The sequence below is a fragment of the Nuphar pumila genome, chromosome 14 (assembly GCF_984573655.1).
Source record: "Nuphar pumila chromosome 14, dmNupPumi1.hap1.1, whole genome shotgun sequence".
NCBI classification, from domain to species: Eukaryota; Viridiplantae; Streptophyta; class Magnoliopsida; order Nymphaeales; family Nymphaeaceae; genus Nuphar; species Nuphar pumila.
Window position 1 is genome coordinate 89214854 of NC_143262.1, and position 20165 is coordinate 89235018.

The 20165-nt window shown below is 38.7% G+C and overlaps 1 protein-coding gene across 1 annotated transcript; it reads left to right on the top strand.

Annotated features, from left to right (window-relative positions):
• The first annotated feature begins 740 nt into the window (after positions 1-740).
• On the top strand, positions 741-20165 carry LOC149817331 (putative 12-oxophytodienoate reductase 11). The gene is made up of 5 exons (XM_089987686.1): positions 741-907; positions 10489-10629; positions 10783-10913; positions 12784-12945; positions 19411-20165. The coding sequence occupies exons 1-5, from the start codon at positions 804-806 to the stop codon at positions 20004-20006; spliced, it is 1134 nt and encodes a 377-aa protein (XP_089843812.1). The 5' UTR covers positions 741-803; the 3' UTR covers positions 20007-20165.

The window sequence follows — 20165 nt, forward strand, 5'->3', positions numbered from 1 at the left end:
GTCATCTTTGTTGTCACCATACAATAATCTTAAGGGGCTAAAGCTATGCCTTCATTGACTACCACGTCACGATGACAACATATGAATATCGTGTTCCAATCCCCTCCACACACGTGGGGCAATGCTAGCCATTCCTAAACTCGTGGATGTTAGTTCTAAGTAAATTATGCTAAGTGACGTTCATTCAGACCCCCTATTACTATAGCAAACATTACCATTATGGGCACAACAAATTCTATTAAGACCTTGTCCACTTTAGGCAGAAGTAGGGGTGTCAATGGGTCGGGTTTGACCTGGACCCAACCCATACCAAAGCCTGTAAGGTTGGGATATGGTGATAAATAAGGTCTGATTACAATCCGGGTCAGACCCGAAGGGTCCGATTAATATATGGACCCAGGTATGGTTTGTGAAATTTCATACCAAACCCAGTCTAAGATCAGCAAATTTTCAATGTAAAAAGGATAATAATATTATTTTACAGGGTCTGGTTCATGTAATACTTATAGGATTTGGGTATGGTTTCTCTTATAGTGGATCCAAACCCAGTACCAGTATCTCAAATCAGGTCTGGGTCTGAACCAAACCTGACCCGTTGACACCCTTAGGCAGAAGCATGCACAAAATGACCAATATTGTCTTTTGAAAATGATAAAAAATGATCAGAGTCAACCACCCTATAGAGTAATGTGAGGGTGAATCGTATTTAAGTATTTTGGGTGACAAATGTGAGCAGTTAAGTAGTTTGGTGTCTACAAAAGCATCCTTCTCTCTCTTGTGGTGCTGAGAAACGAAAAAGTAATATGGAGAGGAAAGAAGAGGAGGAGGCCATGGCTTCAGAAGCAACAGCAGCACCACAGCCCTTACTGACTCCATACAAGATGGGAAAGTTTTCACTCTCTCACAGGTTATTTTTGTAATTTGGCACCCTTATTTGAAAATGCTTTATCCATTCCTTTTTTTTTTTATTAAAAATCGGTCTGTTATGCCACTATCAAACACAAAAATTACCTGCATGTTCCTAACCGTGGAAGCTGGACAAAAAAGACAAAGGGCCAACGTTTTGAAGTAGAGATGACAGTGGACCGGGGCAGGAGACAAGCTCTCCACCCCCGCTCTGTCTCAAAATTTTGCCCTTCATCCCCCGGCCTTGCTGTTGAAGTCCATCACTCTTCAATATATTTCTAAACACTAAAAAACATGCATGTGAGTGAGCCCACCGGTAAGAGACTTAGTCGAGCTATTCTTCACAATTGCTATTTTTTAAAATTTTACTCAAAAAAACTGCCCCAGGTGCAAAAACCTAATCGCGCTGACCGAGCCTACCATACTACGGTCTTTGTCCATGTCGGTGTAAAACTCCGAGGGCTTACCCCTCGACCCCGGGGAGTCACCAAGTTTCGGCAATGGGGGGTGACACCCATGGGATTTTAACCTAGACTGCCAGGCCCCATTCCACTAAGTCAAACCCTTTGGATTTAGGTTGGTTATGAACTTGGTTATTTTATAAAATATTAAGGGTATATTAGTAACTTTAATAATGATGATGGGAAGAGTTTTGATTTTCATCTATTGGGTATGTTTTGTCCCAAACTCTATAAGGTCAGGGTTTGGTGATAAATAAGAAGGTCCAATTAGAATTTGGATCAGACTCAAAGGGCCCGATTAATAAATGGAGTCGGGTATGGTTTGTGAAATTTCATATCAGATTCATAACATACTCGAGTTCCGACAAAGATCGGCTACTTCTCAATGTAAAAAGGATAATTTAATTTAATTTTATTTTATAAGGTATAGTTCGAGTTTGGTTCATGTAATCCTTATAGGATCCGGGTATGGTTTATCTTATGATGGGTCTGATTGAATCTGGGTCCGAACCCCGTATCAACATCTCAAATAAGGTTTAGGTCTGGTTCGACCTGAGTTCGAACCAAACCCCACCAGTTGACACCTCTAAGGACATATTTGTCATTTTTCAGTATATATATAATGCACTAAAATTTTATGACTCAAAAAATCATATTTCTCCAAATAATATCATCAAAGGTTTGATCCTTAACAAACAAACCATCCTAAACACATTTATGTGGTCAGATTGAGTTGATAAATCTTGAACCCATGATTTCCAGCTGAATAGCTCCAAATAATATTATATATGTGTGTGTGTGGAGGGGGGGGGGGAATATTCTAATCAGGCCCCATTAAGTTAGGTCCCGTGAAAAATAAGTGACTACATGATTTTTGTTTGATCTAAATTGATAGATGTGTTTACGATAGTTTAATTAATAGTTAACATGCATTCAATTAGGTATTTTTTATGCACGTGTTTTATCATAGAGGCGAAAAATCAAAGGCTGATATTGTGCTAAAAATTGATAACAAAAGGTTCTCATTTTTTGGCTGAACTGATTGGATGCAAAACATGTTCCCTGGTAAATAAACAATTGTGAACGCATCTACGGGTCCAACAAAAACTGCCTACGATCACGTTTTTTAGCTAGGAGGCCTAACAAAAATGTGACCTGATTCATTTCTCTCTTTATATAATCTATTTAGTTATTTATTCATTTATTTGATAAAGTCACTTTCAATTAGCATGAGCATGGTTACATTCATCTACCACTAGGGGTGGCAATCGGGTCAGGTTGGCGGGTCGATTCGGCTTGGCGGGTCAGCATACCTTAACCCGAACCCAACCCGTTTATTAAACGGGTAACCCGACACGACCCACCAACCCATTTAATAAACGGGTTGGCAGGTCAGCATACCTCAACCTGAACCCGACCCATTTATTAAACGGGTCGGCTGTGGCAAACATGAACCCGACCCGTTTATTAAACGGGTAACCCGACACGACCCGCCAACCCGTTTAATAAATGGGTTGGGTCAGGTAAACGGGTTAGCGGGTTAGGCGGGTCGACCCGTTTATTAAACGGGTTAGTTTAAGCCAAACCCGAACCCACTTGGCGGGTCGGCGGGTTGACCCGCCCGCCTAACCCGTTTATTAAACGGGTCAGCCGGGTTGGCGGGTTGGACATACCCCTAACACAAACCCGAACCGTTTAATAAACAGGTTAGGCGGGTCGACCTGTTTATTAAACGGGTTGGTTTAAGCCAAACCGGAACCCGCCTAAGGGGCGGGTTAGCAGGTCGTGTCAGGTTTTGCCACCCCTACCTACCACTGAGGTGGTATCCCATGTGTTAAGCAGGGTCATGTGTCAAGCTGAAGGCCCAGGATCGAATTGTTGGATTAACCACCACGATTGGCATGGTGGTTATCCACGATGTGGATACATCCCCACATTAGGGATGATCCATCCGATAAATGTGCATGCGATTAGGGGGAACGGTTACGCAAACCGTTCCCACCGTATGCTTTATATTGACTGGGTATCATGAGCGACCCAAGTCGAGCGCAATACAGAAATTAAAAAGGGGAAAAAGGTCGACTTACCGGTAGCATTCGGAGGCCTGCGCTCTTGGTGGCTGCATACCGGCTAAGTTGAAGCAAATCTCCTCTCCGGCAAGCACAGCTCTTTCAATGGCCGCCTCAGGTACGCCCTGCGTGTTTTCTGTTTGCAATGCAGGGCCACTGCTACAAGGAGGCCGTCTAGTATGCCGCCTCGTCGGAAAACTGTCGCCGGACCCAACATTGGGTTATGGGCCCACACCCCGTTTCCTGCTGCGCGGGGTGTGCTCCGGTTTTGACCAGAAACGCAGGTCACCATGGGGTGACCCTGCTGCTGGTCACCGGCACCGGCGACTGTCGCCGTTGGGCGACAGTATACAAAAAAAAAATAGAAGACTTACCTGTGTCGTCTTCAATACTCCGGCGTTGATCGTCGGCAGGCGTTCGCCGACTGCCGGCTGCATGGGTCGCCGGCAGGCAGCTGCAGAGGCCAGCTCCCTCTGCACATTGCTGTTGCAGCTGCTGTCGCCCCACCGTCGATTGCGGGGTGACCATTGGGTCACCGACGGTGGTGGCTGACACCTCCTCGCCGTCGGGGTTGCCGGCGATCGTTCGATCGTCGGAACCGGCGGCCACACCCTGCAACAAAATCGAAAAGGGCGAAATAGGGTTTCAGAAAAACCCTATTTCGACTCTTTACGTTTTTTGTTTTTCGGGTCGGGTTCATTTTTTGAACCGGACCCGCCCACCCGAATCCGATCCATAAGGTGACCCGGATCAGATCAGGGATTCGGGTGGGGACCCGCTCGGGTCCGACCCGGATAAGGTAAACCCCGGGTCAGACCCGGATCCAGCGGTTACCGGATCCGACCCGGATCCAGTAATACCGGGTCCGACCCGGCTCCGGTTAGTACCGGGTCTGACCCGGATCCGGTTAGTACCGGGTCTGACCCAGAGCCGGTTAGTACCGGGTCTGACCCAGATCCGGTTAGTACCGGGTCCGACCTGGATCCAGTTGTAACTGGTCCGACCCGGATAAGGACTGTACCGGGTCCGACCCGGATCCGGATAACCCCGGGTCTGATCCGGATCCAGTTAGCAGTCGGGTCTGACTCGGATCCAGAAGGGTCCAAGCACTATTTGGCCTGAACCGGATCAAGGACTGACTCAGTCCCCTTCCGGGACCGGTTCAGAGCCGTTTTTGGTCGGTTCCTTCAAGTTTCTCACCGGTTCCGAGATGCTAAGATCCTGTTTTCTTAAATATAAGAAAATATAGGGGTTTTGGCATACGGTTATAGGGTTTTAATAAACTTTTGTTCATATTTGACCCGGTTCATAAGGTTCAGAACCGGTTCGGACCCTTGGATGACCGGTTCGGGGCTGTTTCAGACCGGTTCAGAGTGCTTTAAGACCGGTTCGTGATACATATGACTGGTTCATTCAGTTTAAGAACCATTTCGAGGGTCATATGTCTAGTCCATTCGGTTTACGGACTATTATAAGATATAATTTTGCATATTAGCATTAAGGATAGTTAAATGAATCAGTGTTTTTCATGTCACCAAAGTGACTGAATACACGTGAGTCATGAATGAATTTTATACTATCATACAGTTCCTAAGCCGATATGCACATTGTACTTATATTCATGAAATGATAGACGACCCAAAGGTAGTTTTATCGTGTTTGGAATTTAAGTAGGGTAGAATAAGGTAAATGTGTCGAGATACATCACACATGTGTATCCAAAGATACCTTGTGTTGATGGTCTATCTTCACAAGAACCTTAGTTTTACCGAATATGGTCGGTAGGCGAAGTGGTTTTGCGTGTCGGAGCTCTTACCAAAGTAGGACTCCGATGACCCCCTTCACTCGCCTGGAAAGAAGCATATCAAGGGCCTTTATTATTTTGCTTTTTCCACTAAAGTTTTAGTCTCGTATGAATGTTTCCTGATACGTGTCTTTTGTCATGCAGTTTCTAGTTCTGTGATTTTAGATGGCTCTAGCTCCATACCTTTTCTAGATGGATCCAATTTTAGTGATTGAAAAGAAATTGTTTTATTTGCATTAGGGTATATGGATTTAGATCTGGCCCTAAGGATAGATGAACCCGCTGCCCTCACTGATCAGAGTACTGCTGATCAAAATATTGCTTTTGAGAAGTGGGAGCGCTCGAATAGACTTAGCTTGTTGCTTTTGCAATCTAAAGTAGCTAAGAACATTCGGAGTGCTATCCCACAATGCAGAACAGTGAGAGAATTCATGAATGCCATTGAGGCACAGTTTGTGAGTTCAAACAAGGCCAGAGCCAGTACCCTAATGTCAAAATTGATATCTATGAAATATACTGGAGGGGGAAACATTCGCCAGCACATTTTGGAGATGAGAAACATAGCGTCTCAGCTGAATGACATGAAGCTCACTATCTCTGATTCTTTCCTAGTGCATTTAGTTCTAACGTCCTTACCCTTGGAATACAGACCTTTCAAAATCTCGTACAACACACATAATGATGAATGGACATTTAATGAACTTATGTCCAAGTGTGTTGAAGAAGAAGAGAGGATGAAAGGTGAGAAGGTGCAAAGTGCACATATGGCTTCTCATACGTCCAAGGTAGGACCAAGGAAGAATGCATTTAAGAGAAATGCTAGGAAGAAGCCAACTGAGGATAAGTCATCCCAAGATAAGCAATCCAACTCTGCTCCCATAAAGTGCTTCTTTTGCAAGAAGAAGGGACACATAAAGGCAGATTGCATAAAGTACAAGAAGTGGTTGGAAAAGAGAGGTAATTTGTCATTTGTTTCTCATGAATGTAATTTATTACAAATTCCTGAAAATAGCTAGTGGATTGATTCTGGTGCTATTGTTCATATTTCCAATTGTCTACAGCTGTTTCTGAGCATAATGGAACCAACAATGCATGAGAAAAGCATCTATTCGGGAAACAAGATGCGTTCACATGTGAAGGGTGTTGGAACCTGCAGGATTACTCTGGATACAGGCGTAGTTTTAGATCTTCATGATGTCTTTTATATTCCATCGTATAGTAGAAACTTAATTTCAATTTCAAAGTTGGATAAATTTGGATATTGTTTTAAGTTTGAAAATTCCAAATTGTTCATATTCAGAAATTCAATTGAAATTGGTTCTGCATCAGTTTATGATGGTTTATATAGATTGAATGTGAAGATCCAAACTCAGGAGTCTTTGACTTCTGAATACGCATTAGTTGGAAATAAACGTAGCATGATGAATGATAAATCTTACATGCTTTGGCATCGAAGGTTGGGTCATATCTCTGAAAAGAGAATAAAGAGACTGGTAAATGAAGGGATCTTGCAATCTCTAGATTTTACTGACAATGACCCATGTGTTGATTGCATAAAGGCTAAGCATACAAACACATATAAAGAGGGTGCCAAACGCAGTAGTGAGATATTAGAAATAGTCCATACGGATGTATGTGGACCGTTTTCCCCATGTTACACAGGCAAAAAATATTTCGTCACCTTTATTGATGACTATTCTCGGTATATGTATCTCTACTTGATTTTCGAAAAATCTGATGTTTTTCAGATGTTTAAGGAATTTAAGAAAGAAGTAGAGAAACAAACCGATAAGGTTATTAAAATAGTCAGGTCTGATAGAGGTGGCGAATATTATGGTAGGTTTACTGAGATGGGGCAAAGGGAAGGACCATTAGCGCGATTTCTTAAAGAGGAAGGCATTGTGCCTCAATATACCATGCCTGGTAGTGCCTATCAGAATGGTGTAGCTGAAAGGAGAAATCGTACGCTTAAAGAAATGGTCAGGGCTATGTTGAATTATTCAACACTTCCCATAAAGTTGTGGGGTGAAGCCTTAAGGACAGCTGTGCATATTTTGAATAAGGTTCCTACGAAATCTGTGCCTAAAACTCCTTACGAGTTGTGGACAGGTAGAAAACCATCACTGTCTTATATGCACATATGGGGATGTCCTGCAGAGGCTAAACTATATAACCCCCACATTAAAGCCTTTGATCCAAGAACAACCAGTGGATATTTCATTGGTTATCCAGAAAGATCAAAAGGGTACATGTTTTATTGCCCATCTCACTCACCACAGATTGTTGAAACGGATAAGGCTAAATTCCTAAAAGATGGTTCAGTAGGATTAAGTGCACTTCAAAGCATTGGTTTTGAGGAAATACAGGATCCAGTTTTATCACCTGTTAAGAAAAACATCGAAAGATACCACATTGTTATTTCTAATGATAGTGTGGTTGATCATTCGATTGTTAATGCACAAATCCAAAGTGAACCTATTGTGGACAATGCAGAAGAACACGAGCAGGTTGATCAGGTTTCATCTGAGCCTGAGGAACGACCTGTTTGGAGATCCACAAGGATTAGGAGATCTGCCATACATCCTGATTATGTGGTATACCTTCAGGAGCCTGGTGATTTCATAGATATGGATGATGACCCGTTGAATTTTATGGAAGCTGTTGAGAGCAAACAATCTTCGCACTGGATTAAAGCCATGAAAGAAGAGTTAGACTCTATGACTAAAAATCAAGTGTGGGATCTTGTCATGTTACCTAAAGGAGTAAAGCCCGTAGGGTGTAAATGGGTCTTTAAGACCAAGAAGGACTCCAAAGGTAACATAGAGAGACATAAAGCAAGATTGGTTGCTAAAGGATTCACCCAGATGGAGGGCATTAACTATAATGAGACATTTTCTCCTGTCTCAACTAAGGAGTCAATGAGGATTATTCTGGCCCTCGTAGCTCATTATGACTTAGAGCTACATCAGATGGATGTGAAAACAACGTTCCTCAACGGGGATCTGAATGAAGAGGTATACATGAAACAACCTCTTGGTTTCTCTGAAAATGATCGTTTGGTTTGTAAGCTTAACAAATCAATATATGGACTTAAACAGGCCTCCCGACAATGGTATATTAAATTTTCCCAAGTCATTGTGACTTTCGGGTTTACAGAAAACATTATTGATCAATGTATATACCTTAAGGAAAGCGGGAGTAAGTTCATTATATTGATGTTGTATGTGGATGACATCTTACTTGCAACCAACGATATTAAGTTACTTTCAGAGACAAAACAGTTTCTTGCATCACATTTTGATATGAAAGATATGGGTGAGGCTGCTTATGTTCTTGACATTGAGATTCGTCGAGACCGAACAAAAGGGTTTTTAGGCCTCTCCCAAAGATCCTATATAGAAAAGGTGTTAAAGAGATATGGGATGTAGAATTGTTCTCCTACTTCTACACCCATATCAAAAGGTGACAAGTTGAGCCTAAAGGATTGTCCACAGAACAATATTGACATAGCACAGATGAGTGCTTATCCATATGCATCAGTTGTTGGCAGCTTGCAGTACGCGCAGACATGTTCTCGACCAGATATTTCTTTTGCAGTAGGGGTACTTGGTAGATTTCAGTCTAATCCAGGTTTACCCCATTGGAAGGCTGCCAAGAAAGTCTTGCGGTGTTTGCAAGGGACAAAAGACTATATGTTAACGTATCATAAAGTTGATCACCTCGAGGTCATTGGCTACTCAGATACGGATTTAGGAGGATGCCTTGATAGTAGAAAGTCTACTACTGGGTACGTCTTCTTACTTGCTGGGGGAGCGATCTCTTGGAGGAGTGGAAAGCAGACGACCACTGCTGCCCACACCATGGAGGCAGAATTCATTGCATTGTACGAGACTACTTCGCAGGCTATATGGTTAAAGAACTTCATATCACAGTTAATGGTAGTCGATTCCATTGGGAAGCCACTGAAGGTCTACTGTGATAATGAAGCTGCGGTGTCCTTTTCAAACAACAACAAAAGTACTACGTTATGCAAGCATATGGAATTGAAGTATTTTGTTGTTAAAGAAAGGACGGAGAATCATTTAGTGCATATTGTCAATATTGGTACCAAAGAGATGATCGCTGATCCTCTTACTAAAGGGCTAGCACCGGGATTATATTCCGAACATGTAATGAGGATGGGATTGTTAAACTCTTTTTGACATATGCATATAAATAAAGTGATCACTTTCAGTTTTTTGATTCTCATTATGGTTGTTGTTAATCTCATAAGGATTAGAGATTCAACTAAGGACCTTTAGAATAGAATATAAAGGTCATTCTATTCATCAAGTTACTCCTATAAGGTTTTTCTGGTTAAAGAATTTATCGTCGGATCAAGTGGGAGAATGTTGGATTAACCACCACGATTGGCGTGGTGGTTATCCACGATGTGGATACATCCCCACATTAGGGATGATCCATCCGATAAATGTGCATGCGATTAGGGGGAACGGTTACGCAAACCGTTCCCACCGTATGCTTTATATTGACTGGGTATCATGAGCGACCCAAGTCGAGCGCAATACAGAAATTAAAAAGGGGAAAAAGGTCGACTTACCGGTAGCATTCGGAGGCCTGCGCTCTTGGTGGCTGCATACCGGCTAAGTTGAAGCAAATCTCCTCTCCGGCAAGCACAGCTCTTTCAATGGCCGCCTCAGGTACACCCTGCGTGTTTTCTGTTTGCAATGCAGGGCCACTGCTACAAGGAGGCCGTCTAGTATGCCGCCTCGCCGGAAAACTGTCGCCGGACCCAACACGAATCCCTCAGCCACATGGGGCGGCTGTTGTTCCGGTTGCCTTTAAAAAAAAAAAAGGTTACATTCACCTAAACTAATATAAAAAAACAATTTTTTTTTTTATATTTTGGACAGAAGTTTAAAACTTTTCAAGTTTTCAAAAGTTATTGGCTCAAGAAATCATTTTCTTTCGTGCATGAAAAATATATTGCTCGAGCAATTTTTACAATCAAGGTACATCTCTCAGTGGGCAACAGCAAGCATATGATGTTCTTATTAATTCCAACATTCACGTTATCAGACAAACCATATCACCACCAAGTCAAGCATCCTGTACTGCAAAATCACAGATTTCTATGGTTCTCAAAATGGTGGCATTTGTCAAGCTGCATTAGTTCTTATTTAAAGTTAGTTTGGTGTTCGATCAATTTTATGAGCCAAGAAGTGATGCATATTTTGGTCATTGGCAGGGTGGTATTATCACCAATGACAAGATCAAGATCCTATGGTAACATGCCTCAGCCTCATGCAATCCTGTATTACTCCCAAAGATCCAGTAAGGGTGGCCTTCTTATATGTGAAGCCACAGGAATCTCAGACACTGCTCAAGGGTAATGTATCAAACTTGCTTACGCATGGTCGCTCTTTCGTTTTGCATTTTTTTTAGTCTTTTTTAGCTACGATTAGTGTCATAATCTTTTGGTTTCTTTGTGGATTGCTAATCTTTTTTTTTCTTAATAACCTAAATATGGTGCTCACTGAAGGTACCCGGACACACCTGGAATCTGGACAAAAGAGCAAGTAGAGGCATGGAAGCCAATTGTTAATGCGGTTCACGAGAAGGGTGCCATATTCTTTTGCCAGCTTTGGCATGTTGGTAGAGTTTCTAATACTGGTACTCTCTCTCTCTCTAACAATATATGTCATGTACCTTTTTGAATATGCTAAATAGTTGTGGGGACTCTCTCTCTCTCTAACACAATATATGTCATGTATATACCTTTTTGAATATGCTAAATAGCTGCGGGGACACTCGCTCTCTAAACACACAATATATGTCATGCATGTATTGTTTTAATATGCTAAATAGTTGTGGGAACTCTCTCTCTCTCTCTATAACACACAATACATGTCATGTATGTACCTTTTTTAATATGCTAAATAGTTGTGGGGGACTCTCTCCATCTCACAATATATGTCGTGTGTACTTTTTTTAATATGCTAAATAGTTGTGAGAACTCTCTCTCTCTCTCTCTCACACACACACACAAACAAACACAAAGGCACAATATATATAGAGTAATGGGTCCGTGCTAAACCCATTTGGTGCTAAACCGCGTGCTAATTGAGTTTTTCAGCTTCTCCAGTGTTTTTTATGCGGTACCCGCCCTATAAATGTATTGGGCATGGTTGATTTACTAAGAATCCATACCTGGATCATGTGTTTTCATGAAAAAATGATGCTTGGAGCCTAAAAAATTTATAAAGATTTTGAACCATTGATTTTTTGAACATTATAAAACCCACCCATGTATTGGAATCAAACGCTTGATGAGCTGATCCCTATAAAATCAAGTATATAGATCACATCTGTAAGTTTAGAATTTAAAAGTAAAATGAAAAAAGCCAAAAAAACCTATTTAGCACGCAGTTTAACACCAAATGGGTTTAGCACCGACCCATTACTCGTATCATGTATATGCTAAATATATAGTTGTGGGAAAGTGGGTAGCCATCTTGGTTGGGAACAGAAAATTGATGTTGTCACCCTGTTATGGGGTCAACATGGGCTTCCCTGGTAATTGGTATTGTTGACTAGACCTTAGCAGTCAAATACATTGACCACTTATACAATTGAGTGAACAAATGAGCATCATTGCAACATTCACACAACTAACCTCATGAAGAGATTCACATTCGATGCTTTTGATTCAACAATTACTTCTAACAGGGTATTCACTGAGCTAGTCTCCCTTCATTAATTTTATACAAAAAAAATTGAACAGCAACATAGCCCCAACCAATGTTTTCAGTATGGTTGCAAATCGGCTGATTCGTGTGGCATCAGCCAAAATAGATACGAAACCCACCTGATTCAGATTATTTTTAAATGTTTTGTAAAAATGACAAAATAATATTTTTAATAATTTTCGTGACAAGTCATTTTCTGGTTAAAAGTTGGCGGATTCAGTTCGATTGGGCTTCGAATTGAAATTGACTGATTCATCTGAATCACAGAAAATGATTCATGCTCCAATATGGTATCGACAACATTGGCTCCAACCTGAATATATGGCAACGTTGAGTATTAAATTAATGTAAAAAGAAATAACTCTTAATTTTGGTTGTACTTCTGCTTTGCCTTGATTAAAGAAGTCAAGTAACATATCAAATTGGAATAACTTGGCAAAGCCTCACCATTTGGATCATGACTTGGCCTTGGGTAATCTCTGTATACAGAACCATATGGTCAAAGAAATCCCATGAACTGTCAGTTTTATAACATCATGGTTATACCTTTGTATTATTCCAAATAGAGATTTTAGTCCCTTGCTTTGAAAAAGCTATTGATTCAGTTACAAATCATTTCCTGAAATTTAAGTCATGTTCAGTTTAATGACTGAAGACTTGAAAAAATAATTAAGCAAGAAGCTAGTCCTGCTTTGCTTGGAAATAGCTTACTCAGAACTCATAGCTTTTCTTTCATGGCCAGATCCATAACCTCTCAAAATTCAGATTAAACATCAATCACTTGTTGCTTGCAGGATTTCAGCCAAATGGGCAACCACCAATCTCATCGACAGATAAGAAGTTGACACCTACACCCGAAACTATAGAGTTTTCTCCACCTCACCGGCTAAGGACAGAAGAGATTCCTGGAATTGTTAATGATTTTAGACTTGCTGCAAGGAATGCCATTGAGGCTGGTGAGTCCATTAAGGCAACCCTGCTTTTGATTCATTGTTTTTTTTTGGCTCAATTGATGATAGAGATGGTGATGAAAAAGGTAATATTAGACTTCTATCATTTGGTCCAATTTACTAAAATTATAGTCTGTAACCTAAACAATATGAACTGCATGAATTATTGCTGTTGTAAGATTGTCGTGCTTTATCGTGTAAGAGAAATTATATTGTATTGTGTTTGCTCTTGCATGTCTACATGATCAAGATTGTGATACTCATATTTCATGCGCATTGTTGTACATCTGAACCAAGGAAAAACTGAAAAAAATTGAAAACCAATCTATGAGCATATATTTTTTGAACACATCCTAATTGAATACCTTAATTTTTTCTGATCAATAGTATGTTGACCTGACCATGGCCACGTTTCAGGGAAAGTCTCAGCTGTTGAGGAGAGAACACATCCTTGTCATCGCATGTCTCCCTGTGGTGGGACGTTGCAGGTTCAAACCCCAATGAAACATTGAATAATAACTCATGGTTGTCTACCTAACCCTAGCAAGACCGAACTGCAGATCTGAAAAAGCAAAAGAAAACAAAAAAGTGAAAAGATTGAAGGTAGAAAACATAGGAAAAATCAAAATAACTAGTGGTCTTCATCGCATTATTTTTTCTATTTTTCCATCGACCAGACCGGATCTAGCACACCTGTTTTTCCAGAAAACTTTTAATGCAGACCAGATCGGATCTAGCACACCTGTTTTTCCTTTCGCCGGCAGAGAATAATAACAAAATAAAACAAACAAAAACTCAGACAGAAGCAGAGCTTTGCCATTTTTACGGCGAACAGAGGCAGTGCATAGACCGGCTCTGCATCCATTTTTTTTTCTGTAAAAATAGGCAAAAGAACACAAGAGAACACTATAGAGCACAGGTAGAGCACCGACCACCTCTGCTATTTTTCTGGCGAACGAAAAAGAGCAGATCAACGTTCTTTGCCGATTGAGAAAAATAAAAACAAAAAAAAATAGATGGAAGCTTCGGATTTTTTCCAAGAACCCAATATTTATACCTAAAAGTACCAGATTAACCCTGGTCTTTTCTGGGAATACCAGTCGTATCCCCAAATAGGCAAAATTACCTATTGCCCCTAGTCTTTTTCATGTATTTTTTATCATATCGCACTCTGTTCATTTACTTATTTACCTTTGCTTTTAAATTAATTACCTGTTCTGTCCCTGTGTTGTAAAATTACTATAGTGTCATTACTCTTTGCTAAATTTTACTTATGTATTCCTAAATTTCAGTAGCAATCCTCATTTTTTTAATAATTTTAGAATAGGACCTTCACTCGAAAAATACTTTTTTAAACAGGATAAGTTTTCTGATTTTTGCAGAAAACCCCCTGTTTTCTTTTTAAAATACAGTTTACCTGTAAACAATATTTTTTATTATAGTTCTCTATTATAAACCTTTCTAAAATCATAGAAAAGAGTTTAAAAAGTGTTGATTACCTCATTTATTTGAAATTAAGTAATTGATTGACATATTAGCTTTGGCACATATTTTTTGTAGTTTTTAATGAAATTTCAAATTGTAAAAGTCATATTTCATGTACTTTTGGCTAATGTTCTTTAGATTATCTACTTGTTGAATGTTAAATCTACTCTTATCATATCTTGCCATCTTAAAATAATCAAACACAAAAAAAATAACAAGGTGTGTGTCACTAAATTAGGCAAAACTGACAAACTTAACAACACAAACTTTCACATTTGAAAGAGGAGGATTCCTCTTGTTCTAACTTTAGAGGGCATCAAGAATACCCTCACTACTAAAATGACAGACCCTGGTACTGCAGCTACTCTGATGAGGTTAAAGTCTTGTATACAAAATACAAAAGGGACAACATGTTGGCCAAAACCATCATGTTAACTTATATGGATGATGATCTCATTAGGGTATTTGAAGATTATCCTACAACTAAGTCCATATTTGAAGTCATTTCCAAAAAATATGACACTACCTCTGAAACATACATATAACTTCTGTTAGAACAATATAATTCATGTCGTATGTAAGAAAATGATAATGTTGTTAAAATGCTTATTATGGCTAAGGACCTGGTAATTATTGAGAATGTGATTCCTGACTGGATGTAGATATTTACCATTCTACATAGTCTACCATCATCTTGAAAAATGGTACAAACAACCCTTAGGTTAATAAACAACCCTTAGGTTAAATTCTAAAAACCTAACCTTGAAGGAGCTTCTTGCTCAATTGAAAATTAAGCAATAACATATGCAACAAGATAGAAAAAATGAATTACACTTCACTAAAGATGCACCCTCTCAAGGATATAACCATTCTAGATGCCCATGATTTAAGAAAAAATATTTTAAAGGCAATAAAAAATTTGATAAGAAGAGAGGCAAAACATTTCGCATGTTGCTGGCAGCCGCCTCACAAGTGAAGTGCTTTAAGTGTGAAAAACCTGGACACTTCAAGAAAGATTACAGGAGTCGGTCAAACAACAACACTAGGAAGAACAACAAAAATAACCAGCAAAAAGAGATGCGAGATATAATTTGCATGATATCAGAATGCTCTTATGTGGACCAAGCTTTTTCCGGTTGGTGGGTGAATTCTGGAGCAACACGACATATAGCAATGATTAAGGAGAGAATGGTGGACATGGTCGAGTACCAGCCTGGTGAACATCAGGTGTACATCGACAACAACACTTACTCTAATGTTATGAGTATTGGGGCCTATAGGATTGAAACTTTTAGAAATAATAAATTATTGTTCATGAGGTAAAATTTAGTGTTTGTCCTAGCCCTAGTTGCCAAAGGTTTTGAGGTTAGATTTCATTAAGGGAAAGTTACCATGGAAAAACATGGATGTGTTCTATTTGATGATATTTTTGATAAAAATCATGGACTGTTCAAAGTCAATGATTCTGATATAAATAAAGTTTCATCACTTTCTGTTTATATCACTATTGGCATTCATGTGGATGTAAATGTTTGGCATCAAAGATTTGGACACATTAACTTAAAAAAGATAAAAAAAACTTGTTGACTTAAAATTAATACCTGAATTTAATAAATCTTCATTTTATAGATGTGAACTTTGTATCTATGAAAAAATATCAAGAAAACCCTTTCCACAAAATGTTATTAGAGCATCAAAATTATTAGAAATCATACATACTGAAATTTATGGTCCATTCAAAACTCTAACTCATAAAGAAATGCAATATTTTATATAATTTATTGATGAATTTTCTAAATACAGTTACATATATCTTATAACTTATAAGTATGAAACATTAAATAAATTTAAGGAATATCGTTAAGAAGTTGAAAACCAACTTGATAGGAAGATTAAAGTTTTACGGTTTGATCAGAGAGGAGAATATACTTCAAATGAATTCTCTAAATATTGCAAAGCCAATGAGATCAGACCGCAAACTACTACTTCAAGCACACCTCAACAAAATTGTGTGGTTGAAAGATTTAATATGACTCTTCTTTATATGGTTAGCTGTATGGTGTCTAATGCTTCATTATTCAAAGTATTTTGGAGAGAAGCTATACATACAAGAACATATGTTATAAATAGAGTTCCATGTAAAGCTATTATCTCTACACCTTATGAATCTTGGATGGGAAGAGAACCCTATTTAAGTCACCTTTATAGATGAAATTCTATAGCTTATATAAAGGTTATAGAACGATCAAAAGATAAACTCGATACCAAATCTATAAGGTGTATATTTATTGGATATCCCAAAGGATCTAAAGGCTATAGATTTTATCACATAGATAAGGGTTTAATCAAAAGTAGAGATGTAATCTTCTTGAAAGATCAAAACATGAAAGAAGTTATTCCAGAAATAAATGAAGACAATCCATTTGATTTGCATTATGATTCTGATGACATGCAAGAACCTATAAGTAACAACGAATCTCCTGACATCTTTTCTTCTACTTTATCTTATTAGTCTCAGGTTGGGCATAAAAGATCCATAGCACCTCTATCTTACTTAGATGACTATTATGTCTACCTATTGAAGAAACTTTGTTATATATTAGACATGGATGACATGGTAGATAACCTGTCATATGGTGAGACAATAAACTCATGTGAGTCAACAGACTGGGTAAAAGCCATGGACGAAGAAATTGAGTCCATTGGGAAAAACCAGGTTTGAGAATTGACTGAGTTACCTGAGAAAAGAAAAGCCGTTGGATATAAATGGATATTAAAGAAGAAATTTAAGTCCGATGATAGTATTGACAAATTTAAAGCCAGATTAGTTGTAAGAGCTTTTCTTAGAAAGAAGGATTAGATTATGTTGACAAATATTCATCTGTTGCAAAATTTGCCGCAATAAGGATAATTCTTGTAATTTTAGCTCACTACAACCTAAATCTACATTAAATGGATGTTAAAACTGCCTTTCTTAATGGTGAGCAGATTGAAACAATATTTATAGAACATGAAGGGTATGTAATAAAAGGCAAGGAAGATAAAGTTTATAGGTTGAAAAAATCCCTAGACTCAAACAATCACCACGTCAGTGGTACTTAAAGTTTCATAAGGCTATTACATCATTAGAATTTGTGGCAAATAAATTTGACCATTGTGTTTATGTCTGAAAAAGTGAGAGAAAATTTTGTATTCTCTCACTATATGTTGATGTCATTCTTTTAACTAGAAATGAAAACATCATGATCATCAAAATCAAGTCATGGTTAAATTCTCAATTCAAAATAAAAGACTTGTGAAAAGTATTTTATGTTCTTGAAATTAAAATCACTCGAGATAGAAACTCTAGACTTTTAAGCCTGAGCTAAAAAAGATATCTAAATCATATACTCAAGAAATTTAAAATGAGGAAATTTAAAATGAGTGATTGTAAGCCTGTTAGAACACATGTTGTAAAAGGTGTCAAGTTGAGTAAGAATGATAGTCCAGGTGATAGACAAGAAAAGCTAAATGTCCCTTATGCATAAGTTGTTGGAAGCTTGATGTATGCTATGTTATGCACAAGGCATGATATCAGCTTTGATGTTGGCCTCATTAGTAGCTACCCGAGTAATTCTGGTTGGCCACACTGACAAGCAGTAAAAAGAATATTTTGATATTTAAAAGAGACTATAAACTTGAAACTATGTTTTCAAGCTGATTCTTTAGAATTAACTGAATATTCTGATGTTGACTTTGTTGGCAACAGAGATGATAGTAAATCAACCTCAAAATATGTTTTCCTCCTCAGAGGTGGAGTTGTTTTCTGGTCTTGTAAGAAACAAAGCTGCGTAGCATAACATATTCAAGAATTTGAATATAGTGTATACAATGCAGGTGCTACATTTACCGTTTGGATAAGCTGCTTCATTAATGATTTGAAGCAAAAAATAACCAACAGGCCAGTCCAAATTTATTGTAATAATCAGGCTGCCATCTCTCTTATGAATAGTGGAGCTGATAATTTAAAAAGTAAACATATAATGATAAAGTACCATTATATTCATGATATGATTGAAAAGAATAAAATCAAAGTCAGCTATTTACCTACATCTGATATAATTGCGGATCCTTTAACAAAAGGCATATAAGAGAAAATGTTCTCGAAACATGTATCATGTATGGGATTAAGATATGTCTAACAAAGACATTTCAGGATGAGATACTGAAAAATATAACTCATTCTAGGAATGCTGATTCAAGAAAAATACTCCAATAATGGGAGGCTAAATCTTGCATCTTGATTTGTTTCACATGACCAAGCGGGAGATGTTGATCTGATGAGATCTCTGTGGCCATGTTTTGCGGCAAGTCTCACCCATTGAAGAGAGAGGTGAACCCACTCTCTTCCTAACAGATGAAACTGCTCAGATTGAAGGCCTTATCCAGAATGAAGCACTTCATTCTGGGTAAGCTCAAGCGTGAAACAAGATAATTGATTTCAAGCTAGGTTGTCGGCTACCCAAGAGAGAGTAAAACTCCTAGTACATAACGCTCTCTTATAAGTATCAGGCGAGGGCTCACTCACCAATCATCGAACATTGGCGTGAGCAAACCCCCCTTAAAGAAGGCCGTAATTAATCCCTCGATCCTTTTCTATCCTTCATAGTATTACAAGATTGCCATGATTGTGGTAGAGAAACTATATTGTATTGTGTGTGCATCCTAATTGAATACATTTTTTTTGCTGATCAATACCTTATTTATAATTAAGATTGTCATGATTGTGGAAGAGATTATATTTTGTGCGTACTTATGCGTGCACGCATGTCTACTTGATCAAGATTGTGATACTCATATTTCATGTGCATTGTTGTATATATGAACCAAGTTAAAACTAAAAAAAAATAAAAATTTGAAAACAAATCTATGAGCATATACTTGTTGAACATATCCTTAATTGAATGACTTATTTGTACTGACAAATGAACACAATAACTGATTCAGGCTTTGATGGAATTGAGATCCATGGTGCCTATGGTTACATCTTGGAGCAATTCATGAAAGATGAAGCAAATGACAGGATGGATGAATATGGAGGCAGCATAGAAAACCGTTGCCGCTTTGTTCTAGAAGTAGTTGCAGTGGTTTGCCAAGAAATCGGTGCACACAGAGTTGGAGTTAAGCTTTCACCATTTTCAGATTCTCTGGAGTGTGCTGACTCAAATCCAGAAGCTCTTGGCCTGTACATGGCAGAAGCATTGAACAAATATGAAATTCTCTATTTACATGTTGTGGAACCACGGATGATCAGCATCGGCGGCAAGCTGGAAATTCAATACAGCCTACTTCCAATGAGGAAGGTCTTCAAAGGGACTTTCATTGCTGCTGGTGGGTACAAGAAAGAAGAGGGGAACAAGGCAGTTACTGAAGGATATACAGATCTAGTTGCCATTGGCAGATATTTCTTGGCCAACCCAGACCTGCCCAAGAGATTTGAGCTTAATGCTCCTCTAAATAAGTATGACAGATCAACCTTCTATACATCAGATCCGGTTGTGGGCTACACTGATTACCCATTCCTAGAATCAGTTGATGCATGAAATGTCCCTTGTTTGGCTGCATCAAATACATTTTTCATCTATGGTGATGGAACTTCTAAAGTGAAACTTGTCAACTGTCTCTGATATGAAGTTGAAGTTGAGTCTCAATGTATCATGATTCTTCCAGTCTCTATGCATTCCCTGTTACTTCTTCCTCCA